At 36.6% G+C, this 19324-nt stretch overlaps 1 protein-coding gene across 5 annotated transcripts in view; it reads left to right on the top strand.

Moving 5' to 3' along the window:
- The window catches only part of kiaa1549la (KIAA1549-like a), a 138544-nt gene that overhangs the window by 102120 nt on the left and 17100 nt on the right, over positions 1-19324 (top strand). For all 5 annotated transcript variants that reach the window (XM_028450154.1, XM_028450152.1, XM_028450151.1 and 2 more), the window contains 3 exons: positions 9581-9693; positions 15266-15390; positions 17993-18213. In XM_028450154.1, coding sequence (XP_028305955.1) covers positions 9581-9693; positions 15266-15390; positions 17993-18213 — 459 coding nt within the window. The remainder of the gene's footprint in view (positions 1-9580; positions 9694-15265; positions 15391-17992; positions 18214-19324) is intronic.

Raw genomic sequence — 19324 nt, 5'->3', positions numbered from 1 at the left:
CACAAAAGTGAAAATTATCCGCTGACTAATCATTCCCTGACACCAAGTAGTAGCAGGGTTGGGGTCAGTTATAATTGTAATTGTGTAACTGATTATTAATTACAATTATAACTATAATTGTAATTTTAAAAATCCCTTGCTGTCATAATAATTACATTGTAATTTACTTTTTGTCAATGTAATTGCCATGAAAATTCTAAGAAAATTGTCAATTAAAATTTAGCGTAAAACTCGGGAACCATGTTACAGTTCTGTGTACAGTTCTACTCGTATGTAGTTAACAATGATTAAACTATGTTTCATATCAAGCTTTCCCACATTTTACCATTTTTGAAAATATTAAAACCTACAGTATATTTCCATTGATTAGGAAGACTATTTCTAATAGATAGGAAATAAATTAGATGATGATACATATTTATTGTGTGTGTTTTGTTAGTATAACCTCTCGGCGTTAGAATTACCCCTCAGAGTCAGATTTACCCCTCAGAATCAGAATTACCCCTCAGAGTCAGAATTACCCCTCAGAGTCAGAATAACCCCTCAGAGTCAGAATAACCCCTCAGAGTCAGAATTACCCCTCAGAGTCAGTATAACCCCTCAGAGTCAGAATTACCCCTCAGAGTCAGTATAACCCCTCAGAGTCAGTATAACCCCTCAGAGTCAGAATTACCCCTCAGAGTCAGAATTACCCCTCAGAGTCAGAATTACCCCTCGGAGTCAGAATTACCCCTTTTTAGTGTATTTTACAGATGATTTATGACCCATTATCATAAGAGATGCTAACGGAAAGCTAACACAAGAGGAAGATTAACTTTTATTAGGTTATTTATTTCAGGCTCAGTAATTGTGATTTGTAATTGAGAATGTAATTGTAATGGACTATCTGAGAATAAAAAATAATTGTAATTGAATTGTAATTTGAAAAAATGCTGGTCACTGTAATTGAATTGTAACTGAACATGGGTAATTGAAAATGTAATTGTAACTGAAAAATGTAATTGACCCCAACCCTGCCTGGTAGTGTGAAGTGCAGCCTCCATGAGATGGACTGAAAGCACCTTTAGATGATAGAATAGAGTTTGATTTGGGGATTGAACCTCTTTTACTATTACTAAGAGCTGAGAATAAACTAAGGCATTAATGAGTCGATCACACACTGAGTCCTAATGGAAGACGAGTTCATGGAATCCACAAATAATTGGAGCAGCTGTTTGTGGCTGTGAAAAAGCCAGAGACAAGAACCAGATCCAGACATCAGTAATTGTTTGTGGACCTCGGTGTTACATCACAAAGATAAGCCATGGATATGCACGGATGATGCAACAGGACTGTCCAAGAATGATTCAGGGCTGAATATTTCATGATTTTAGTTATCGTACATTTTGACAGCCTAACGACATCTTGAGAAATGATGTAACACAAAACTTTTCCATGTGTGGACATAATTATATTTAATTATTCTTTTACGTGCACAATTCTACCCAGTTTTATATTGAATTACATTTATTTTCCCAGAGTTTAAAGAAGGATGATAAAGGATAAGGATAGGAAACAATATGTTGACTTTGAAGAACACATATCAAAATGCCAAACTATACAATGTGGTGTTCCACAGGGTTCAATTTTAGGGCCAAAACTGTTCATTCTATACATAAACGACATTTTCAAAGTCACAAATTGCCTCAAACTAACGTTGTTTGCAGATGACACAACCATTCTATGCACAGGCAAAGACATTAACACTCTAATAGAGTCAACAAATGAGGAACTATTAAAAATTCAAACTTGGTTAGATGTAAACAAATTAGCCCTAAACGTCAGTAAAACAAAATTCATTAATTTCGAAAAGAGAAATAAAATGGTAGATATAAGACTGAAACTAAACATGGAAATAATAGAACAAGTAAAAGAATATAGGGTACTAGGAGTGTGGATGGACGACAAGCTGACCTGGAAAAAACATATACAAATAGTTAAAAACAAAGTTGCCAAAAGCAGTTACATCCTATGGAAGCTTCAACAAATCCTACATACCAAATCACTTAAAACAGTCTATTCTTCACTCATAGCATCGCACTTAAACTACTGCTCCGAAATATGGGGTAATAACTACAAAACGTATCTTGAACCACTATTTAAACAACAAAAAAAAGCTATAAGAATTTTGCATAAAGTACCATACAACACACACACAAACGATTTATTTGAGAAGTCAAAATACCTAAAACTGCAAGAAATAATACACTACAACACACAAATACACGCATTTAGGGCTGCATCAAAAAAACTACCACATCGAATACAAAAACGTTTCACATACAATCAAAATCCCAATGAATTCAGACATAATAATGTGTTTAGACCAAATAGGGTCATATCAAACGTTGGCAAACATAGTACTGTGCATAGAGCCATGAACCTCTGGAACAGCCTTGACGAAGAGACACAACAGTCAGATAATCTGAAACAATTTAAGGACAAAACGAGGAGTTCATTTTTACACACATACAGATCTCAAGTCAACTCTTCATTGAACGCTACAGAACTTCACGTTTGGAGAGTTGGAGGAACGTAAACAACGACTGGAAAAGAAAGCCCGAGGAAATACGGAAGAAAAAGACTGTGAGGAGGAGTAACAACAGGAACAATGACTGCAGACGAGAACACATCACAAAAAAAAAAAAAAAAACGGGAAGAAACGAGGTTGGATGTAAAATGATCTGTGTTCAAATTAGGGGACGGATCTGGATAAGCATAATGCTTTTTTCCGTCGCCCTTTCCGGCATGAAAAAGGACAAAAAAAGGACAAAAAAAACAAAAAAAAAACCAAAAAAACAATGATGTGATTTTGCTCTGAATGTCAAATGAATTTCTGTGAATGCGACCATGTCGGAAATGAACTGAATAAATAAATAAATAAAAATAAAATAAATGAAGCTCTTTTTACAGCAAGAGCCTTGGTTATGCACTATACACTCACAGACCATGAGTTTCTTTTTAGTTTATAACATTGTTTTATAACTTTCTATCAGTGTTGATTTTGTCAACAAAAAATGTCATCATAGTTTTTGTCAACTTCATTTTTTTAAGCGAGAATAAAGGTTGAATAATTTGAGAATTCGTCAACTCATAAAATCCAATCAGAACTCGTGATCATGTGGTCTAATATCAGGTTTCATAAATATCAGGTTGATAAATGATGACTGAATATAAAAAAAATAATTATAACTTCTTATTCTGAATATTTGAGTCGGCTATATCTATAATATATATATAAACTACACTATAACTGCAATATGACAACATTTTTACGAAATCTAAGTTGCATTTTAGTCGGTAGGTAGGTTAAAAAAAAAAAAAAAAGAGTAAACTTTCACATTTGGTTAATAGCACTAACTATTTGGGGAAGAAAACAAGATAACGTAGTGCATAGTGTAGAGCAGGGGTCACCAACCTTCTGTTCATGTATTTCATAGGTACTCAATAGAAGGGCTACCGGTTTGAAAAGCACTTCTTAAAGCAGAACTAAGTAACCGTGCTTAGCACTCCCCCTAAAGGTCCCTTTTGGTTATGTTACTGTCGTAAACACTCCACACCCCCCGCCGCCTGCCCCACCCCATAGCTACATGTGTGCACCTTTCCTCTCCCAAGACAATAGCAACCGATCACTGAAAAATCCTAATACAACAGTGACACTAAGGGTACTTTCACACATATAGTCCCATGTGACCATGTGAACAGTATGAGGAAGAGAAACAAGTGAAATAAATGAATGATGTGGGAGTAATATGGAAGGGAGTGTGGAAATGTGTGTGATGTGTTTGTTTGTGTGCTGACAAAGCGGCTCTGAAAATGGACGGACGGATATTTGTGTGTGTGCTGCCTGATGGAGAGCTGGGATGCGAGTGTGTGATTGCTGTGTGCTGAGCTGTCACTGCATGTAGTTGCTGCATCCTCAGACAAAGGTCTTCTTTGCCTGTTTTTTGCTGGCTCCGCCATGATATAAGTTTGAGAAAAGTGAATTTGTAGACAACCGTGTGCAGCCACAGGGCTGGTCAGAATCTAGCATTAGTTTGTATTGGGCTGCAGTAAAGCAGTACGTCTTGCCACCTGGTCGGAGGCAGGGAAAGTTGCTAGTGGAGGGGGTGGAGGGTGAAAGATTACCAACCTAATCACACCATAAACACTGGTATCCCTCACAGGGACTACGAGAAGGATTTATTAAGGTGAAAAAGTTACTTAGTTCTGCTTTAGATACCAAATGTTCATGGTTTCACTTGAATTAGAGGGTAAGATAATAAACAAAGCTAGCAGTAACTTAAAAAGGTTAGAAATGTTTAAAGTTTCAACATGCAACACTTTATTTCTCCTAATTTATGCAATTGTTTCATTTTCATTACATTTCATAGAAAACTTTCATCTTCCTATTTTATGGACTACTAACAACAACTTTTAACTAATTGTATAACATTTGTAAAATGTAATTATTATGTCATATATTTGACGAAAATCCAACTTGTGTTTTTAAAAATATATCTTATATATCATATTAAATATAACATACTATAACTCACTTGTTTCAGTGAAAATAAACATTTAAAGATGGTTATTTTAATACTAAAACCTTATTGTGTGCAGCAGCATTTAACTCTACTAATTACTAACTACATCTGTCATCTGTATTCATCTTTGTGAGTTTGAATCCTGGACAGTAAATCAGATTTTAGATGGAGCTCTTTGGTGACTAGAGGTTCTGAGGGGACCTCACATGGCTGCAGGCACCGTGTTGGTGACCCCTGGTGCAGAGATGCTATTGAATCTAATACATAATAGTGTATAGTTTATTTGGCAGGTGCTTTGTCCATTAATAAATAATGCCCATAAATGTTAGCTTGGATGCCAAATGTAAATGACCTGCACTTCCCAGAGAAAAAAGACAGCAATTCAAATTATTAGACCAATAAAAAAACGACAAAAAGGAAAATGTGCGAGAACTACAATACAGGGATTAAAGATAGAATATTTAAAACGCACACAAAAAAGAACCTTGTTATAATAGGAACAGTTTGTTTTAACCGTGTGCATAAATTCAGAGAGTAAAATGACAGGTAGAAAGAAAGAAAACCAGTCAACATATTCATGGTAATTTTAATGAAGTTTACAGAAAGTTTTAAGAAACTCTTTGTTGTTGTAGAGCTCATGTAGAGAGACAATGATTTGTAACAAACCCTCGCTTTGATTTGAATAAAAAGCTCATCAGATCCATGCGATGATTTAAATGTGCAGCTAAACAGATGGTCTTTCATCCCTGCAGGCACAGAAACAATAAGCGATTCAACTTATTTACTGCTTACGTCTTTGTATTTTTGGCTTGGCGTAAAGATCAGAGAATATGACAACAATGAGTTTATGGCTAAACGCTGCATAAAGGGAGTAAAGGACATCCTCAGAATTAGTTTAGCTCACTTTTCAGACGATAACTAACCTTACAAATGTTGCTGGGCTGTGTGAGCAATGTGAGATAATGTGCTTTCGTCAGGGAGAACATTTAAACTCATAGACTGACTAATGGCACGTTCACTCCAAACGTGTCCAAAACATCAGCTTTACATAGTGGACGCGCTTCTAGAAGCGTCTAGAGGTCCCGCTGCGTGTCTCACAAGTCCTGTTCGGCACGTTTTAAGCTTTACGCTCGGCGGACACTGTGCTTTTTGAGATTTCAAGCTTTTGATGTGTGTCCGGCGCTAGAGTTGGTATTGTTTGGGGCATATCGCGGCGCGTCAACCAATCAGGAGATTTCCCCAACTGTGAAGTATTCAGAATAATGAAAAAAAAAACAAAAACACTAACCAGAGACAGATGGACAGGTGCTCTTCTGCTGGAATAGAGCGCCTGTAGTTGGTGTCATGGTAGGAGATGCGAACACTGATGAGGGTCAGCAGGTCGTCAAACTGGGCACTGGAGAGATGGAAGTAGCGCTGAAAGCGACTCTTGTCCAAGCGCAGCTAAAGCCAAGCTACTCTCTGGATAATGTAGAGCCGATGAACGGGAGTCAGAGGCGGCGTGTTCAGCAAGGAACTCCAAACTTTATTCTCCATTCAACCACACTTCTCTATAGCCCTATGACATCACAGTGCACACACTGAGTCACACCAAAATACATCAGACCAGAAACACCGCCTTCTTAATAATGTTCCCCACCACATCACAGTCACTGGGTGAATTATGAACGTAACTGATCACCACAATATCATCCGTTGTATGAACACCACCGGCAACAGAGAAGCCCCTCCCCTAAACGCACTCTCTTCCCAACTTGTTTGGACGCGCATCCAGAGCTTCTTTGGCGCTGGTGACAAGCGTCTGATTCAATGAGCACAAGCGTCCAACTAGGGGCGTGAGGCCCGAAACGCGTTTGGTGTGAACGCAGCATTAGTCTCAATGTCATGATTCGACCCAAAACTGTTAATCTTCACACTCTGGAATCATGGATCAGTTCTGCATGAGTCATTTAGGTTTTTTTTTTTTGTGTGTTTTCTTAACCACGTTTGCCCTCTTTCAAAGATTTAACACAAAGATCTTAAAAAAAAAAAAAAAAAAAAAAAAAAATGATTTGCATCATCACTAAAACCCTTTTAAGATAAGTGATGCAAACCACGTGTTGTGTACCACTCCATGGCGAGACATTTCATCACCACCATCTACGCCCACGCATCCTCGGAGAAGTTTAGTGTCGCTTTATGTTTTTTCTCTCCCACAATCACAAAGGAGAACAGGAAGCCCGTGATACAGCCTTACATTTCTACAGAAACTAAAGAAAAATGAAAGGTGATGGGATTAGTTTTGCTCTGCATCTCATGGATGATAAACACGTGTATATTCAAAAACCTGCAGCACTGCGTCGCTTTCATCTGATATTTTACAAAGAAGGCAGTAAAAGTAACTCCATCACCTGAGTGCACACTAATTATATAACATATTAACACGTTTGCTAAGATGTGCACCAAGGATTTCACACCAAAAACAGCCACGGGTGCATTTATTCTTTGTCCTTTTTTTTTTTAACACAGACACAAACCTGTGGTGTGTATAATCACAAAGACGTCGATAAGCAAAGGGCTCAAGGCAGGGAAAAATCGTATTAAAGACACCAGTTTCACTCAGTTTAAATATAACCACATGCAAATCACACTCAATGGTAAATATATTGACAAGCATCCAAAACAATTGATACAGTTATTCCCAGTCACTTTCTTGACCACGGGTGTAAAGGGAAAATTGGTCATTTTGAGAAAAATGAAAAAAAAAGTTTTTTTACACTTTTTTGTATACAAATACTAAGCAATGCATTCCTAGTGAAAGACTGATTTAATGACTTGTTATTGTGATTGCATAATGGTCACAGATGACATAGGGAAGTTTTTTTTTTTTTTTAAAATACTTTATTGCAATAATTAACAAAAAATAAATAAATCATTGGTACAGACAACTGTCATCAAATGTACACAGCATTTTTTTTTTCAATATATTAATTAAATAAGTCATTAGACAAAAAAACTAAATAAAAAATAAAGAAAGAAAAACAACAACAAAAAAACACGCAAAAAGGAGGGGGGAACCAAAAGTTTAAAAGAAGTACATCCGTAAAAAGAAATGGGGATAAATGAAAAGGGTAAGTGCCTTTTTTCAGAGCAAACTTTATTCATTTTTTTGCAAGTTATCATGAATTTTTATGTTATTTTTCATTATCTAAAGTTAGCTCATTCAAAGATTTAATTTGGGTGAGATTTGTTGTTTCCATGTCCTTGTCACCTGCTTCATGGCTGTAACAAACAAAACATTAAAGAGTGGAAAGTCCGCCTTGTTTATTGCCAATGATAATTTGATTCCCAAAAGGTTAAGAAGTATTGACTTCTGACTTAGATATTTTTCATACATGACTAAGACCAAACGCGTACTGCTGACTTAGGCAGATACAATATCAACAAACTAAGGTGAGAAAAATGCTTAATTCACTTGGATTTTCCCTATGTCAGAATATTAATTTGACTAAATTCCACCACAGACTTATGCAAAAGTGACTATTGTGAGTCATATTGGTTCAGAAAGTTCACAACAACTGTGGCAATTTTACATAAGTTAGAAAATATGAAAATAGGTGAGTGTGGTATGAAATCTCAAAATGGCCAAAAAATGACTTTGCCACTTTTGTTGTCTGGGGAACAATTTGTGAAAGATTGGGTTGTTCTCAGGAAAGCTCCGGAATTGTACTTTTAAAGAATTTCATCAGTGCAAGAAGTCATGTTGACAAATGTCCTCAACTTTTCTTTTTTGAAATAATGCACTATTCAAGAAATGTTCTCAGCAGAAATGATGATTTTTTTTTTTTTTTTTAATTGAGTTTCTTTTACCTGGGTTCCAGCCCTGTGGTGGACACTTGGCTCCTTACTGTGTGGAGTTTGCATGTTCTCCCCATGCTGTGTGGGTTTCCTCCCACAATCCAAAACCATATCTGTAGATTTGATGGTATACAAGATTAACAACTAAAAAACAGGGACCTAGTCTTTGTTCAAATGAATTTCTAAAGCAAAAAATAACAACTTTTGTTGTAGGAGCTGCTCCAATTATAACCCTTAATGATTGTTTATTTGCCAAAGCAAAGAGAGACTGGTGCAGCCTGATTTTTCAAGAGCAAATTACTTTGAAAGAAGATTTGTATGCTCACCACAGCCTCCCAAGAGCTGCAGCGCCTCTGAAAAAAAACAAAAAAAAAAAAAAAACAAGTGAGAAGAACGTTACTTTTCAGCAGTGTGAATATTGATTCTGTTGCCTCACTTTCTCTGGCCTTTACAGAAAGATTAACATGGAGTGCACGCTATGTTTTCCTCTCTACTCCTGAGGCTATTTGCTTGATAACACATGGATTTCAGTGTGTGTGTGTGTGTGTATGTGTGTCTGTGTTTGTGTTTGAATGCGGTTGTTTGTTCTCTCAGACTACATTTTACTCTTGCCTTGTATTCTGTTATGTTCGGTCCAGCTGATCTCTGCATCTCACACCACCAGTAGACAAGCCTGTCGTGTGTGTGTGTGTGTGTGTGTGTGCGTGTGCGTGTGCGCGCGTCCCACAGAGCAACATTACACCTCAGAGTCAGTACACCACCTATGTGTCAGTATATCCTCTCGGATAATTACACCTCAGAGTCAGTATAACCCCTCGAAGTCATTATAACCTCTCGGAGTCATTATAACCTCTCGGAGTCATTATAACCTCTCAGAGTCAGTATAACCCCTCAGTGTCAGACTTGCCCCTCGGAGTCAGTATAACCCCTCGGAGTCAGTATAGTGTGCACTCTCTCATAGAAATACGGTATAACGTTGGTTTTCAAATTGTTCTTTTTTCTTTTCTTTCTTAAAAATGATCTGTTTCCTCTATTTCTGTAAAGCTGTATTTAAAAATGATTGTATGCTGCCAGTAATAACTCTAGAATGATGACTGGCCTATGCACACGCTCACCACACTCACTTCTCTCTCTGCCCTTCTCCTTCGCCTCTTTCTCTGTTGCCATGGCTACCACAGGCTGTTGCCAAGTGAAGAGGACGGCTCGGTGTCAAGCAAAGGCTCTGGGATGCTAAACACCAGCAAAAGCTCGTCGGCACGGAGAACCGTTACCGGCGGCAGCATCAAGAACGGTAAGGAGGAGATGCTCAAGCGGGCCACAAACGGTGAGAGGAAGGAGGAAGATAAAAAATATAAATAAAAAATATGAAGAACGATAAGAACCACATGTACAGACCAAAATGAACTGATTCTCCTTTTGGTTGCAACCCCAAGTGAAGTCTTTCTAATGAACTAGGGCAGTCATTGAAAAGCACTATTGAACAACACTGGCATCTGTGCTGTGATGTTTTACCCGAAGGATGATTACTGTGAGCTAATTAAGTGTGCAAACGCACAAAGAGTAAAGTCAATGACTCAGTCTGTTACTGCATCATAAACTGTCATCGGCGACATCGTCACAGTCTGTCACGTGTTGCTTCCTGCATGCTAATACAGCCATTTGAACGCTAGTATTTTAAGCCGCAAAGTCACACTAGCTTTTAGCCAGGATACCAAATCTGATAATGCTGTACTGTATGTAGGAAGACACATGGCATATGTTAGTTTAGATAGTAATGACTTAGTAAACATAAAAAAGTGTGACAGGGTGAGGCAACATGGCATGAAGGAATTAAGTTTGAAAAAATTAGGTATTTTAAAAACATCATGAAACTGTTTTCAGTAGGGATGTAACGATTAATCGTAAGGCAGTTGAAAATCGATTCATAGGTACCACGGTTCACATCGATGCTCTGAAAATTGAATCGCAGTACTTTTTTTAAACAGCAGAGGGCGCTATATAGTTATCCTTCCAGAAGCGGACGTGACGGGCGGAATCTGCTACTATTTTCTCTCTTACCGCCATTTACTGTTAAACATGCTCATAAATGATTCTTTACTCCTTTAGCAACGAAAGAATATCTGTAATATTACGTGAATATCTGTAAAAGTCACGTTTTTCTATTAGCTCTGTCTGCTAGCATAGCTTCTCTTCACTGGTGGAATAACTGCATGCCAACCGACCACTGGGTTACCAGCGCCCTCTGCTGGTCTAAACAAATATCTGACGTAAATACTGTAAAATATTTCAGTTGCACTTTTAAAAAGAAAAAGAACTATTATGCAGTTTTGAATTGTTTACTATAGAACCAGAATTTAAATCAATAGGTTTCTTCTTCATTTGTATTATTCCTTTATTTATTTCATTCAAGATTTATTTTGAGTTAAATTGCATCATTTTGAATAGTTTATCAAGGGATTCTTTTGACAATGAAAAATAAAAGGAAAATAGTATAGTCTTTTCCCCCAAAAAATAAAGGAATATTTTTCAGTCATTTGTCAACATTCCCATTTTGTAAAATAAATCGTGAGAAAATTGTATCGTGAACCCAGTATCGTGAATCGAATCGTATCGGGAGTTGAGTGAATCGTTACATCCCTAGTTTTCAGTGTTCATTTTGATTTAGTTCATTTTAAAGGTCCAGTATGATGCTTTTTTTCACCCATCTCCATTTGTTCTAAGAACCCCAACAACATAGTATTTGTTGTATTTTTTCCCCCTAAACTCATCTGTTTTCTGGAGTTTTAGCCTCTGAAAAGCCGCTTTCAGAGCAATTCTCAAAACGGGCTGATTCGCGGCCTACTTACGCATATTCACGTCTCTGACTCCGCACACAACAGCGATCACTAGCGATTATCTTTTGCTATGCACACACTCTTGTTATTGTTTTCATCCAAAAAACTGCACATTAGCAGCCATTGTGATTTTGAGTCAGAAAAGTGTGCGCGTTGCTGCAGAACCACATCAGCAGCAGCAGCAGCTCCTCCTTTCCGCACACAAACACAGCCAGACTCTTACTTTTCCTCCTCATCGCTTTCGGCGACTTTTGACAAAATGTGGAATAACAAGGGAGAGAGGAAACATTACTTTTTACACTTTGGCCCAAAACCAATATGAAGTGATTTTTTCATCATACCTCCCCTTTAAAAATGCACCTTAGTTTTAGTCAAAATGTAGTCGTCAGGACTATTTTAGTTATAGTCTAGTTATAGTCGACAACATCTGTTACATATACTGTATAGTCGATTAAAAATATAAAGCGTAATATTGTATCTATTGATTGTTCGACCACATTATCCATCTTACGTCCACAAACACAATTTAGCTTATTTCCTATTGGATCACTTACCGGGTTGTCTCGCCTTCCACTCAACAAAAGTAGGTCTGATTGGATTTCATCCCATCTGAACATTATAGTTTTTATTAAGTTAACAAAAGTATCAATATTTTTTGGTGTAGTTTTAGTTATGTAATGATTTTATTAGTCACAGTCTTGTTATTGTCACTTGAAAAAATGTAGCCAACAAAAAATATGATAAAAAGATGCAGTCAACAAAATCAACACTGGACAGTTTTCGAATCAAAACTTAATTAATCAAGAAAAAACCACATTAAATCAATGTCAGACAATTATTTAAAGAGTCACTTTAGCTTACACACACATAAACACCCCTTCCTAATAAATATAAAGATAACCAAATATACAAAAATCTTCAACAAAAGTACAACGTTATTAGAATAACACAATGTCAATATTGTCAGTTTGCTCTTGTTTAAAATAAATCTGCAATACAAAGAATAGACAAAGCTGGGCAATTTATTTTATTGATAAATCAATACATTTGTATAATTCAATTTACTAAAGGGATGGTGGTCGATATGAATTTTTAACGTCCCATAAACAACTGTAAGCACATTTCCCATGGTGAGTGTTTATTTAAAAAGCCTGGTTTTGCTTGACTTACAGTTTGATTCATTGACATAAGGTACAAAATTAGACTGTTTAGTTGCTCTAGAATTGTATGGTATGGGTCACTTTACAGTCACAATTGTTTAAAGATTGCTGAGTCATGCTTATCTGTAGCACTGGCTATCCATTCAAAATCTGCCCTTGCACTGTAAAATAGCCTCTAAATAAAAATCTAATAAAGAAAACGCTCCTCACAGACACAATATCACAGGCTGCCGAGGAGGCTATCATCTACACAAGCTGTTATCAGCAGCCGCTACCAATGCAGCACTGAATCACTAGCGCGGGGCTTGTTCGACAGATTACCATGGAAATCTCTTCTTCACCTTGCAGACTCTGAATATGCGGCATTAACAATGCTCTAATGGCTGATAAACACATTTGCTTGTGATTGGTGACATTGCAGAACACTGTGATTTATGGTGTTTGTGTAACTTAATAAATACATGGCCCAGTGAAGAGGACGAGAAGATGAGTAATCGTTTCACTTTGTTATCAGCATCTACACACAACAGGAAGTGGACATAAATAGGACTTAAAAACAATCTGATTTTGTGCAATATTGGACACATTTTACAGAACATCTGCAAAGGTGCATCGTATTTAGTCGTGCTTTCATAAAGGGTCGAGAAATTCCAGAATGTACCTTTTTATTTGTAGTAAACATTTGCACTGTGACTAACAGTTGTGCTGGTACTTGCGAGCTCGAAGCTGATAACCACAGACACTAAACAGTAAACAGAGCAAGTCCTTGTCAGCACGCAGATTGTCTATTGAGTCACAATGTTTATGTACGCGTGTGCTTAGACCCTGAATACTTACAGTGATTGCATCTACTTTGTTTGATGAATGCAAACATATTCCGTTGTAGTCGATGAAGCTGCATAAACAAAACATCATGAAATAGCAGCCATTATCTTTGATGAAACCAGTGGAGCTTCAGGATGGATTCTAAATTCCTCCTTATTAACGATAGACAGACCAAATATGACAGCTGATCAGCTGTTTCTCCCTACATGATCTAGATTATGTATTTCCACTTTTCGTTTTCAATTTTGGTTAGCTTCAGTAATCCGTGTACCCTTTATTCTTTGGTTATTCCATTTTAAAACCAAATCATAATGACAAATAAACAGTGTGGTTATTTTGTTTTACTGATTTAAAACCAAAACACAAACTTGTTCTCTCCCCAGGTCCTGGACCAGGTCTCCTCACACAATAGGACTGTTTAGGATTTATTTCAGCCATTTTCTGGTCCTGCTCCAGTTTACATTCAGTCTGTGGATGTTTTAGCTCGTAAAAAGTTGCTCACGTTTATGTTTTGTTTTGTGGTGTTACGGTCCAAATAGTATCCAGATAAACTGGTGACTGAGGCTGGTGTGAGGAACAATAGATGTTAGAACTTCTACCATTTGACTTTTGCAAAAACAATTACAGCTTTTTTTGAGGGCAGTAAAATATTTATTTTGCACTTTATAAATACTGCTAACGGCAGCCGTCAACACACACGGAAGTTGATCACAAGAAACGAGGCGCACCAGTAGATTCATTAAACCACCTCTAGTTCCACATCATGTGCATGTTTTATGTAACATCCATTTTTTGGTTTTGATTTATTTATGTATTGATAACGTTTCAATTCACCAGTAATGTGATTTATGCGTTGCATTTTTGTATGTCCAGGAGCAAAAGTCCGCCCAGTCACCAGTTTATCTGGATACTATTTGGACCGTAACACTGTTCCCCTCTGTGTGGTGAGATTAAAACACAAAGCTCTCGTCCTCGTTTCCCTGTAAATATCCAAATATCACACAAACAGAACCAGATTTAATTTTAAAACAGAAAAACGCTGCTTGTTTGGTTTTTGGTTTTTCCGTTTTCCTGTTTTTGTTTTTAAATTAATAAAACAAAAAATCGATACCTTTTTTTTCTTCTATTTTTTCATTTGGTTTTGAAACAAAATAACCAAAGAACAAAGGGTACACAGATTTTCAGTTTCCAACAATACATTGTCATTTTGCATGAGGTGGCGCTACATAATCTTGGCAGTTTAGAATATTTATCCACCTGTGTTTTTGTCAAACTGAACGTTTCACCACAATGGATCGATTCAATTAAATTGAATTTTCAAAGTCCTTATTTCTATATTTGCATAGCATTTGGTCCAAATCCCGAATATGAGCAGGCGGTCATTTTTTGGTAACCATGTGGTTTTGGATCCAGGTTAAAGGCAGACTGTAGTTACACAATGAAGCAGTGAGTCCACCATATGATATCAGTCTGTCAGTGAGTCATAGGCGACCCCACACACTGTGACCCATCTGCAGTTCCATGCATCATACATGTCATAAATACACACATTAGCCTCATAGTGCATGATTTAAAGCAGATAAAGCAGATTTTTTAATCTAAAAACAGGATTTGAAAACATTGAAAATTTAACACAAAGTACATAGAATCTGTTTCTAAAGCCTCCTTACATGCATGAAATGTAAAACAAAACATAATTTCAAGATGAATAACAAAAGTATGAGTCATCTTTAGACTTGCAGCGAGTACAGTAACATGACCTGTGCATATGAGTCAAAACAAAACAAATATGGAAGAAATCTTCCAGAAACATCCAAACTGTGGAGGAGCGTGAACAGTTGTGACCTTTGGAGTCAAAATCATCATGATAATCATCACTTCTCTTTCAGACTACATCAGGATTACTGAGGCTACACATTTTAATGATCAATGTCTTCTATAAAGCACGTTGTTGTCTTTTAATTCAATTTTTTATTTATTTAGTTTCATTGAATTCAGGGACTATTTTCTTCTAACCCCCCATCCCCCTCTCTCCCCTCCTCAGACCCTTATGATGAGCATTCAGGCTCTCTGCGTCTCATTGCCATCAAACCAATGACGGCCCAGCCCACCTACTCCTACCCCTTATCCACTTCTCACAGCCAAGACTCAATTGTTGTCAATGGAGAGGTGAGTATCCCACACACACACACACACACACACACGCTCACACTGAATGTACACATCTTTTAGATTTTCCTGCACACAGAGCTAGCTGGTAACACGACAGGAAAGAACTAGGGCATCATCATTATAAGTAACAGAAGGGAATACAGTGAACGACTTTCAGTTGTCGTAAGGAGGTTATTTTTAAGTGTCTGGAAAAAGCAGATATTTAAGAGTAAAAAAAAGAGACATCAATGTAGAAGCCATTGACTGCTTTTGAAGATCAGGGTTGGGGTCAATTACATTTACATTACATTTTCAATCACCCATGTTAAATTACAATTCAATTTCAATTACAGTGATCACCATTTTTTTCAATTACAAGTAAATTACAATTATTTTTTTTATCCTCAAAAAGTCAATTACAATTAATCACAATTACTGAGCCTTAAAAATAATTTAATAAAAGTAAACTTTCCTCTTGTATTAGCTTTCTGTTAGCATCTCTTATTTATTTCCTATCTATTACCATTTCCTATTCAATGAAAATATATATGTGTAGAACTGTACATACAGTTGTGTGAAAAAGTGTGTGCCCCCTTCCTGATTTTTTTTGCATGTTTTCCACACTACAATGTTTCAGATCATCAAAGAAATCTAAACGTTAGTCAAAGACTAATATAATTATGCCATAATTGTAATGAATGAATGAATGATTACATTTTATTTTGGTTGTCAAATTCGATGCACAGTACATTGACAAATACCACATTCACCAAATACATCTCAATCAAACAACTTGCTTATATGAGCCCATCCAGACATTACAAATTAACAATTTAAACTATTTAAACACAACAATTCTCAATTACATTAGAATCTAATAGTAGTCAAAAAAATTAATAATTAATTCAATTCAACTTTATTTGTATAGCGCAAATTACTACAAAGTCATCTCAATGCGCTTATCAAAATAAAATTAAGAAAAATGTTTGGTTTGCCACTTGGTTCCAGTTTCTGTAAATGTTATAATGAAACTAAATATTGTGTGTTGATGTGAGGGTTGTGCACTAAGGGAAGGTTTTGTTTTAGTGTCTGCCATCTGCTCTCCACTTCCTCCTCCGCTGTACATGAACGTTTTCCTGAGTACACGTTGTACTGCAGCCATGTTTAGCTGTTGTAGCTACAATGGCTATTATTCTTCCTCTGTTCTCTCTCGTCCCATCACATCTCACTCATTCCTGCATTTACCTCTCTAAAGCTCTCAGCAGCTCAGACATCCACTCACAAGCTGATGATAAATTATCCCTCAATCTGTTAACATGAGACCAGGCATCCCCTCAGGGACCCTCTGCCTCTTCATTTCATGTTATTGAATTAATTGGTTTACATAAGCAGAAAAGAACATAAAGGGCATAAATACGTGTGTGCGTGGGGGGCTGGTTGTCTGTTGTGTCATCAGTGTGAACACATGAATATATGTACGACATAATTTACAGTACATGTAAAAAAAAAAAACGTATAGGTAGTGTAATCAGGATTTTCAACACTGACCATATATGCCAGTAACTTAGTTACTAAGTTACTTAGTAATGCGTTACTCTAATATGAATACTTTTTATTTAGTAATGTGTAACCTAAAGCATTATGCTATTTGCAAACAGTAATCAGATCAAAGTTACTGTTCCATATCACAAGTCACGTTTTCAGCATGACAACAACTCAAGTGTTACATACTCGGACCTTTATTTTATATTTCATAAAACATGTTTGTATAACAAGTGAATAAGACTGTTTTTTTTTTTTTTTTTTTTTTAAAAACAATAAAAATGCCTTTTTTCATGTAACCTTTTGTCAGGAGAGACACTGACATTACTATTAAAAATGCACTTCCATTAAAGTGATATTTTCATTTTTATGTTGAGGTGATGAGAGGTGTTGTCGGCAGCTGCTGAATGTAACTCACAAAGAAACTTGTAATTTAACTAAGTTACTTTATGGATGAAGTAATCACTGAAATAACTATTACTTTTTGAAGGAGTAATCAGTAGTCAGATTACTTACATATACTGATTTAAAGCACTTTAGCCAATTATTTCCAAATGTAAATGTGCAATTAATATTGGAATTTGGCGTTACATTTATTATCCAACAATCTTTTTGGCCATTTACAGAATAAGTTAATGAGCTTGTCTATATTATTATTATTATTATTATTATTATTATTATTATTATTATTATTATTATTTAAAACCACACTGCCAGCATCTTCAAATGTCCATTTAGGAAGTTGGTTAGTCTTGCACTCCAAGGCCTCTAAATGGAGTGCAGATTAGCAACTCTGCTAATCAGATAGAAGACAGAGGTTTAATTCCATGAATTCCAAGGTCGTACATGCAATTCTTAAATAGAGATTTTATTGGAATTCTGTCTTTTGTTCAGTCTCAGGATCATTATGCGCTCAACCATCTAAGGAAGTGCTCATCGAGAGTGGATGGATAGATAGATAGATAGATAGATAGATAGACAGACATGCCATTACATCAAAGTTGCATTGCAAGAATGAAATTGCATAAACAAAAAGCCCAAATGATAATTTTCATTCAAACAATAATTTTGTTTGCAGACAAACCATGTTGGTCCGAAGCAGAAGCCTGACATTGAGCACTTCAGAAACAAACTCCGTCACAAGGGCCGGAGGAAAGGCTACGGAGAGTTTTCACTGTCTGAGACTGGCAGTCATGGTTACAGTCATCGAGACACTCGACACAGTCGTCACGACAATGGGGTCAAGGAGCCAATGACGGCTGAGGAGAAGAGGGCGTCCTTTGCAGGATGTCATAAAAGGTATGAAGCCATTTCCCATCACTATTAAAACAGTGAGAAAATGACTTTCCTTGCTCTGTTTCAAATAGTGAGTTAATGCATTCACACAAAAAAAGAAAATGAACGGTCTCTCTTTTGTATGATTGTTGATCTTATTAATTCACAGCTTTTTCTGAACTCTTCACAATGTTTTCATTGGTGTTTTTTTTATTTGTTTGTTTGTCAGGATTATGTCAACAACTGATTTTAACAAAAATTCTAACCACAGTTAGACATTACGCCATGGAAGATTCCATTAAAGTTTGGAGGGATCTGGTTCAGTTTACTAATTATCAAAAATCCATATCTCATTTCGCAATTGACCATTCTTCTATGAAATTTGACTGAGTTACGATCAGATCTGATTTGCACATTTTATTGCAATTTTTGGGGAAAAATAACAAGGGTGTCCATATATTTGGACCTATTGTATTGTTTTTAATGGGGAAAGAAATTTCTTCCAAGCCTTTAGGGCCTATGCTACAAAGCTAGATAAATATTTTCTAGAATAATCTTCGTTAGCGGGCTTCACCTAACCAAACATTCCCTGTTAGAGAGAAGCTGTCCTACCAAGCACGACCACAACACGCTGAGTTAAGCGGGTTGATTTCAGTCTGGTTAACTGGCGCGCTCTAGTGACGGAGGTGGATATTACAGTGTCAGACCAATCACACACGTAGGAACTGTAGAACGTCACAATTCTATAAAAATATGAATAATTAAAATCCATAATCCAGACCTAAAACAACACTGTTGCTGCAGTAAACGCAGAAAGTAATGAATGCAGGAATTGATGAGTGTTATTACTTAAATTAGTGAGATTATAACGGAGAATAAACAGACACTCTGATCAGTTTCACTTTCTTTTACCTTGTCTGTGTCTCTGATGCTGCATTCATACAGATCAGCCTACATCATAGAATGTCATTGGTAAATGAAAGGATTACATTTATGTCTAAATATTCTCTGTCCTGTCAGCGTCACATCAGATCTACACAGTGACATGTTCACACGTCACTTTTTATTGGACAGCTCGCTTTCTAAGAGAACTGATTGGTCAGGAGGCGGGACTTTAGCACTTGCTGAGATCCTA

The sequence above is a fragment of the Gouania willdenowi genome, chromosome 6 (assembly GCF_900634775.1).
Source record: "Gouania willdenowi chromosome 6, fGouWil2.1, whole genome shotgun sequence".
NCBI lineage: Eukaryota > Metazoa > Chordata > Actinopteri > Blenniiformes > Gobiesocidae > Gouania > Gouania willdenowi.
The sequence above is the reverse complement of the archived record's forward strand: the minus strand, read 5'-3'. Positions and strand labels throughout refer to the sequence as shown.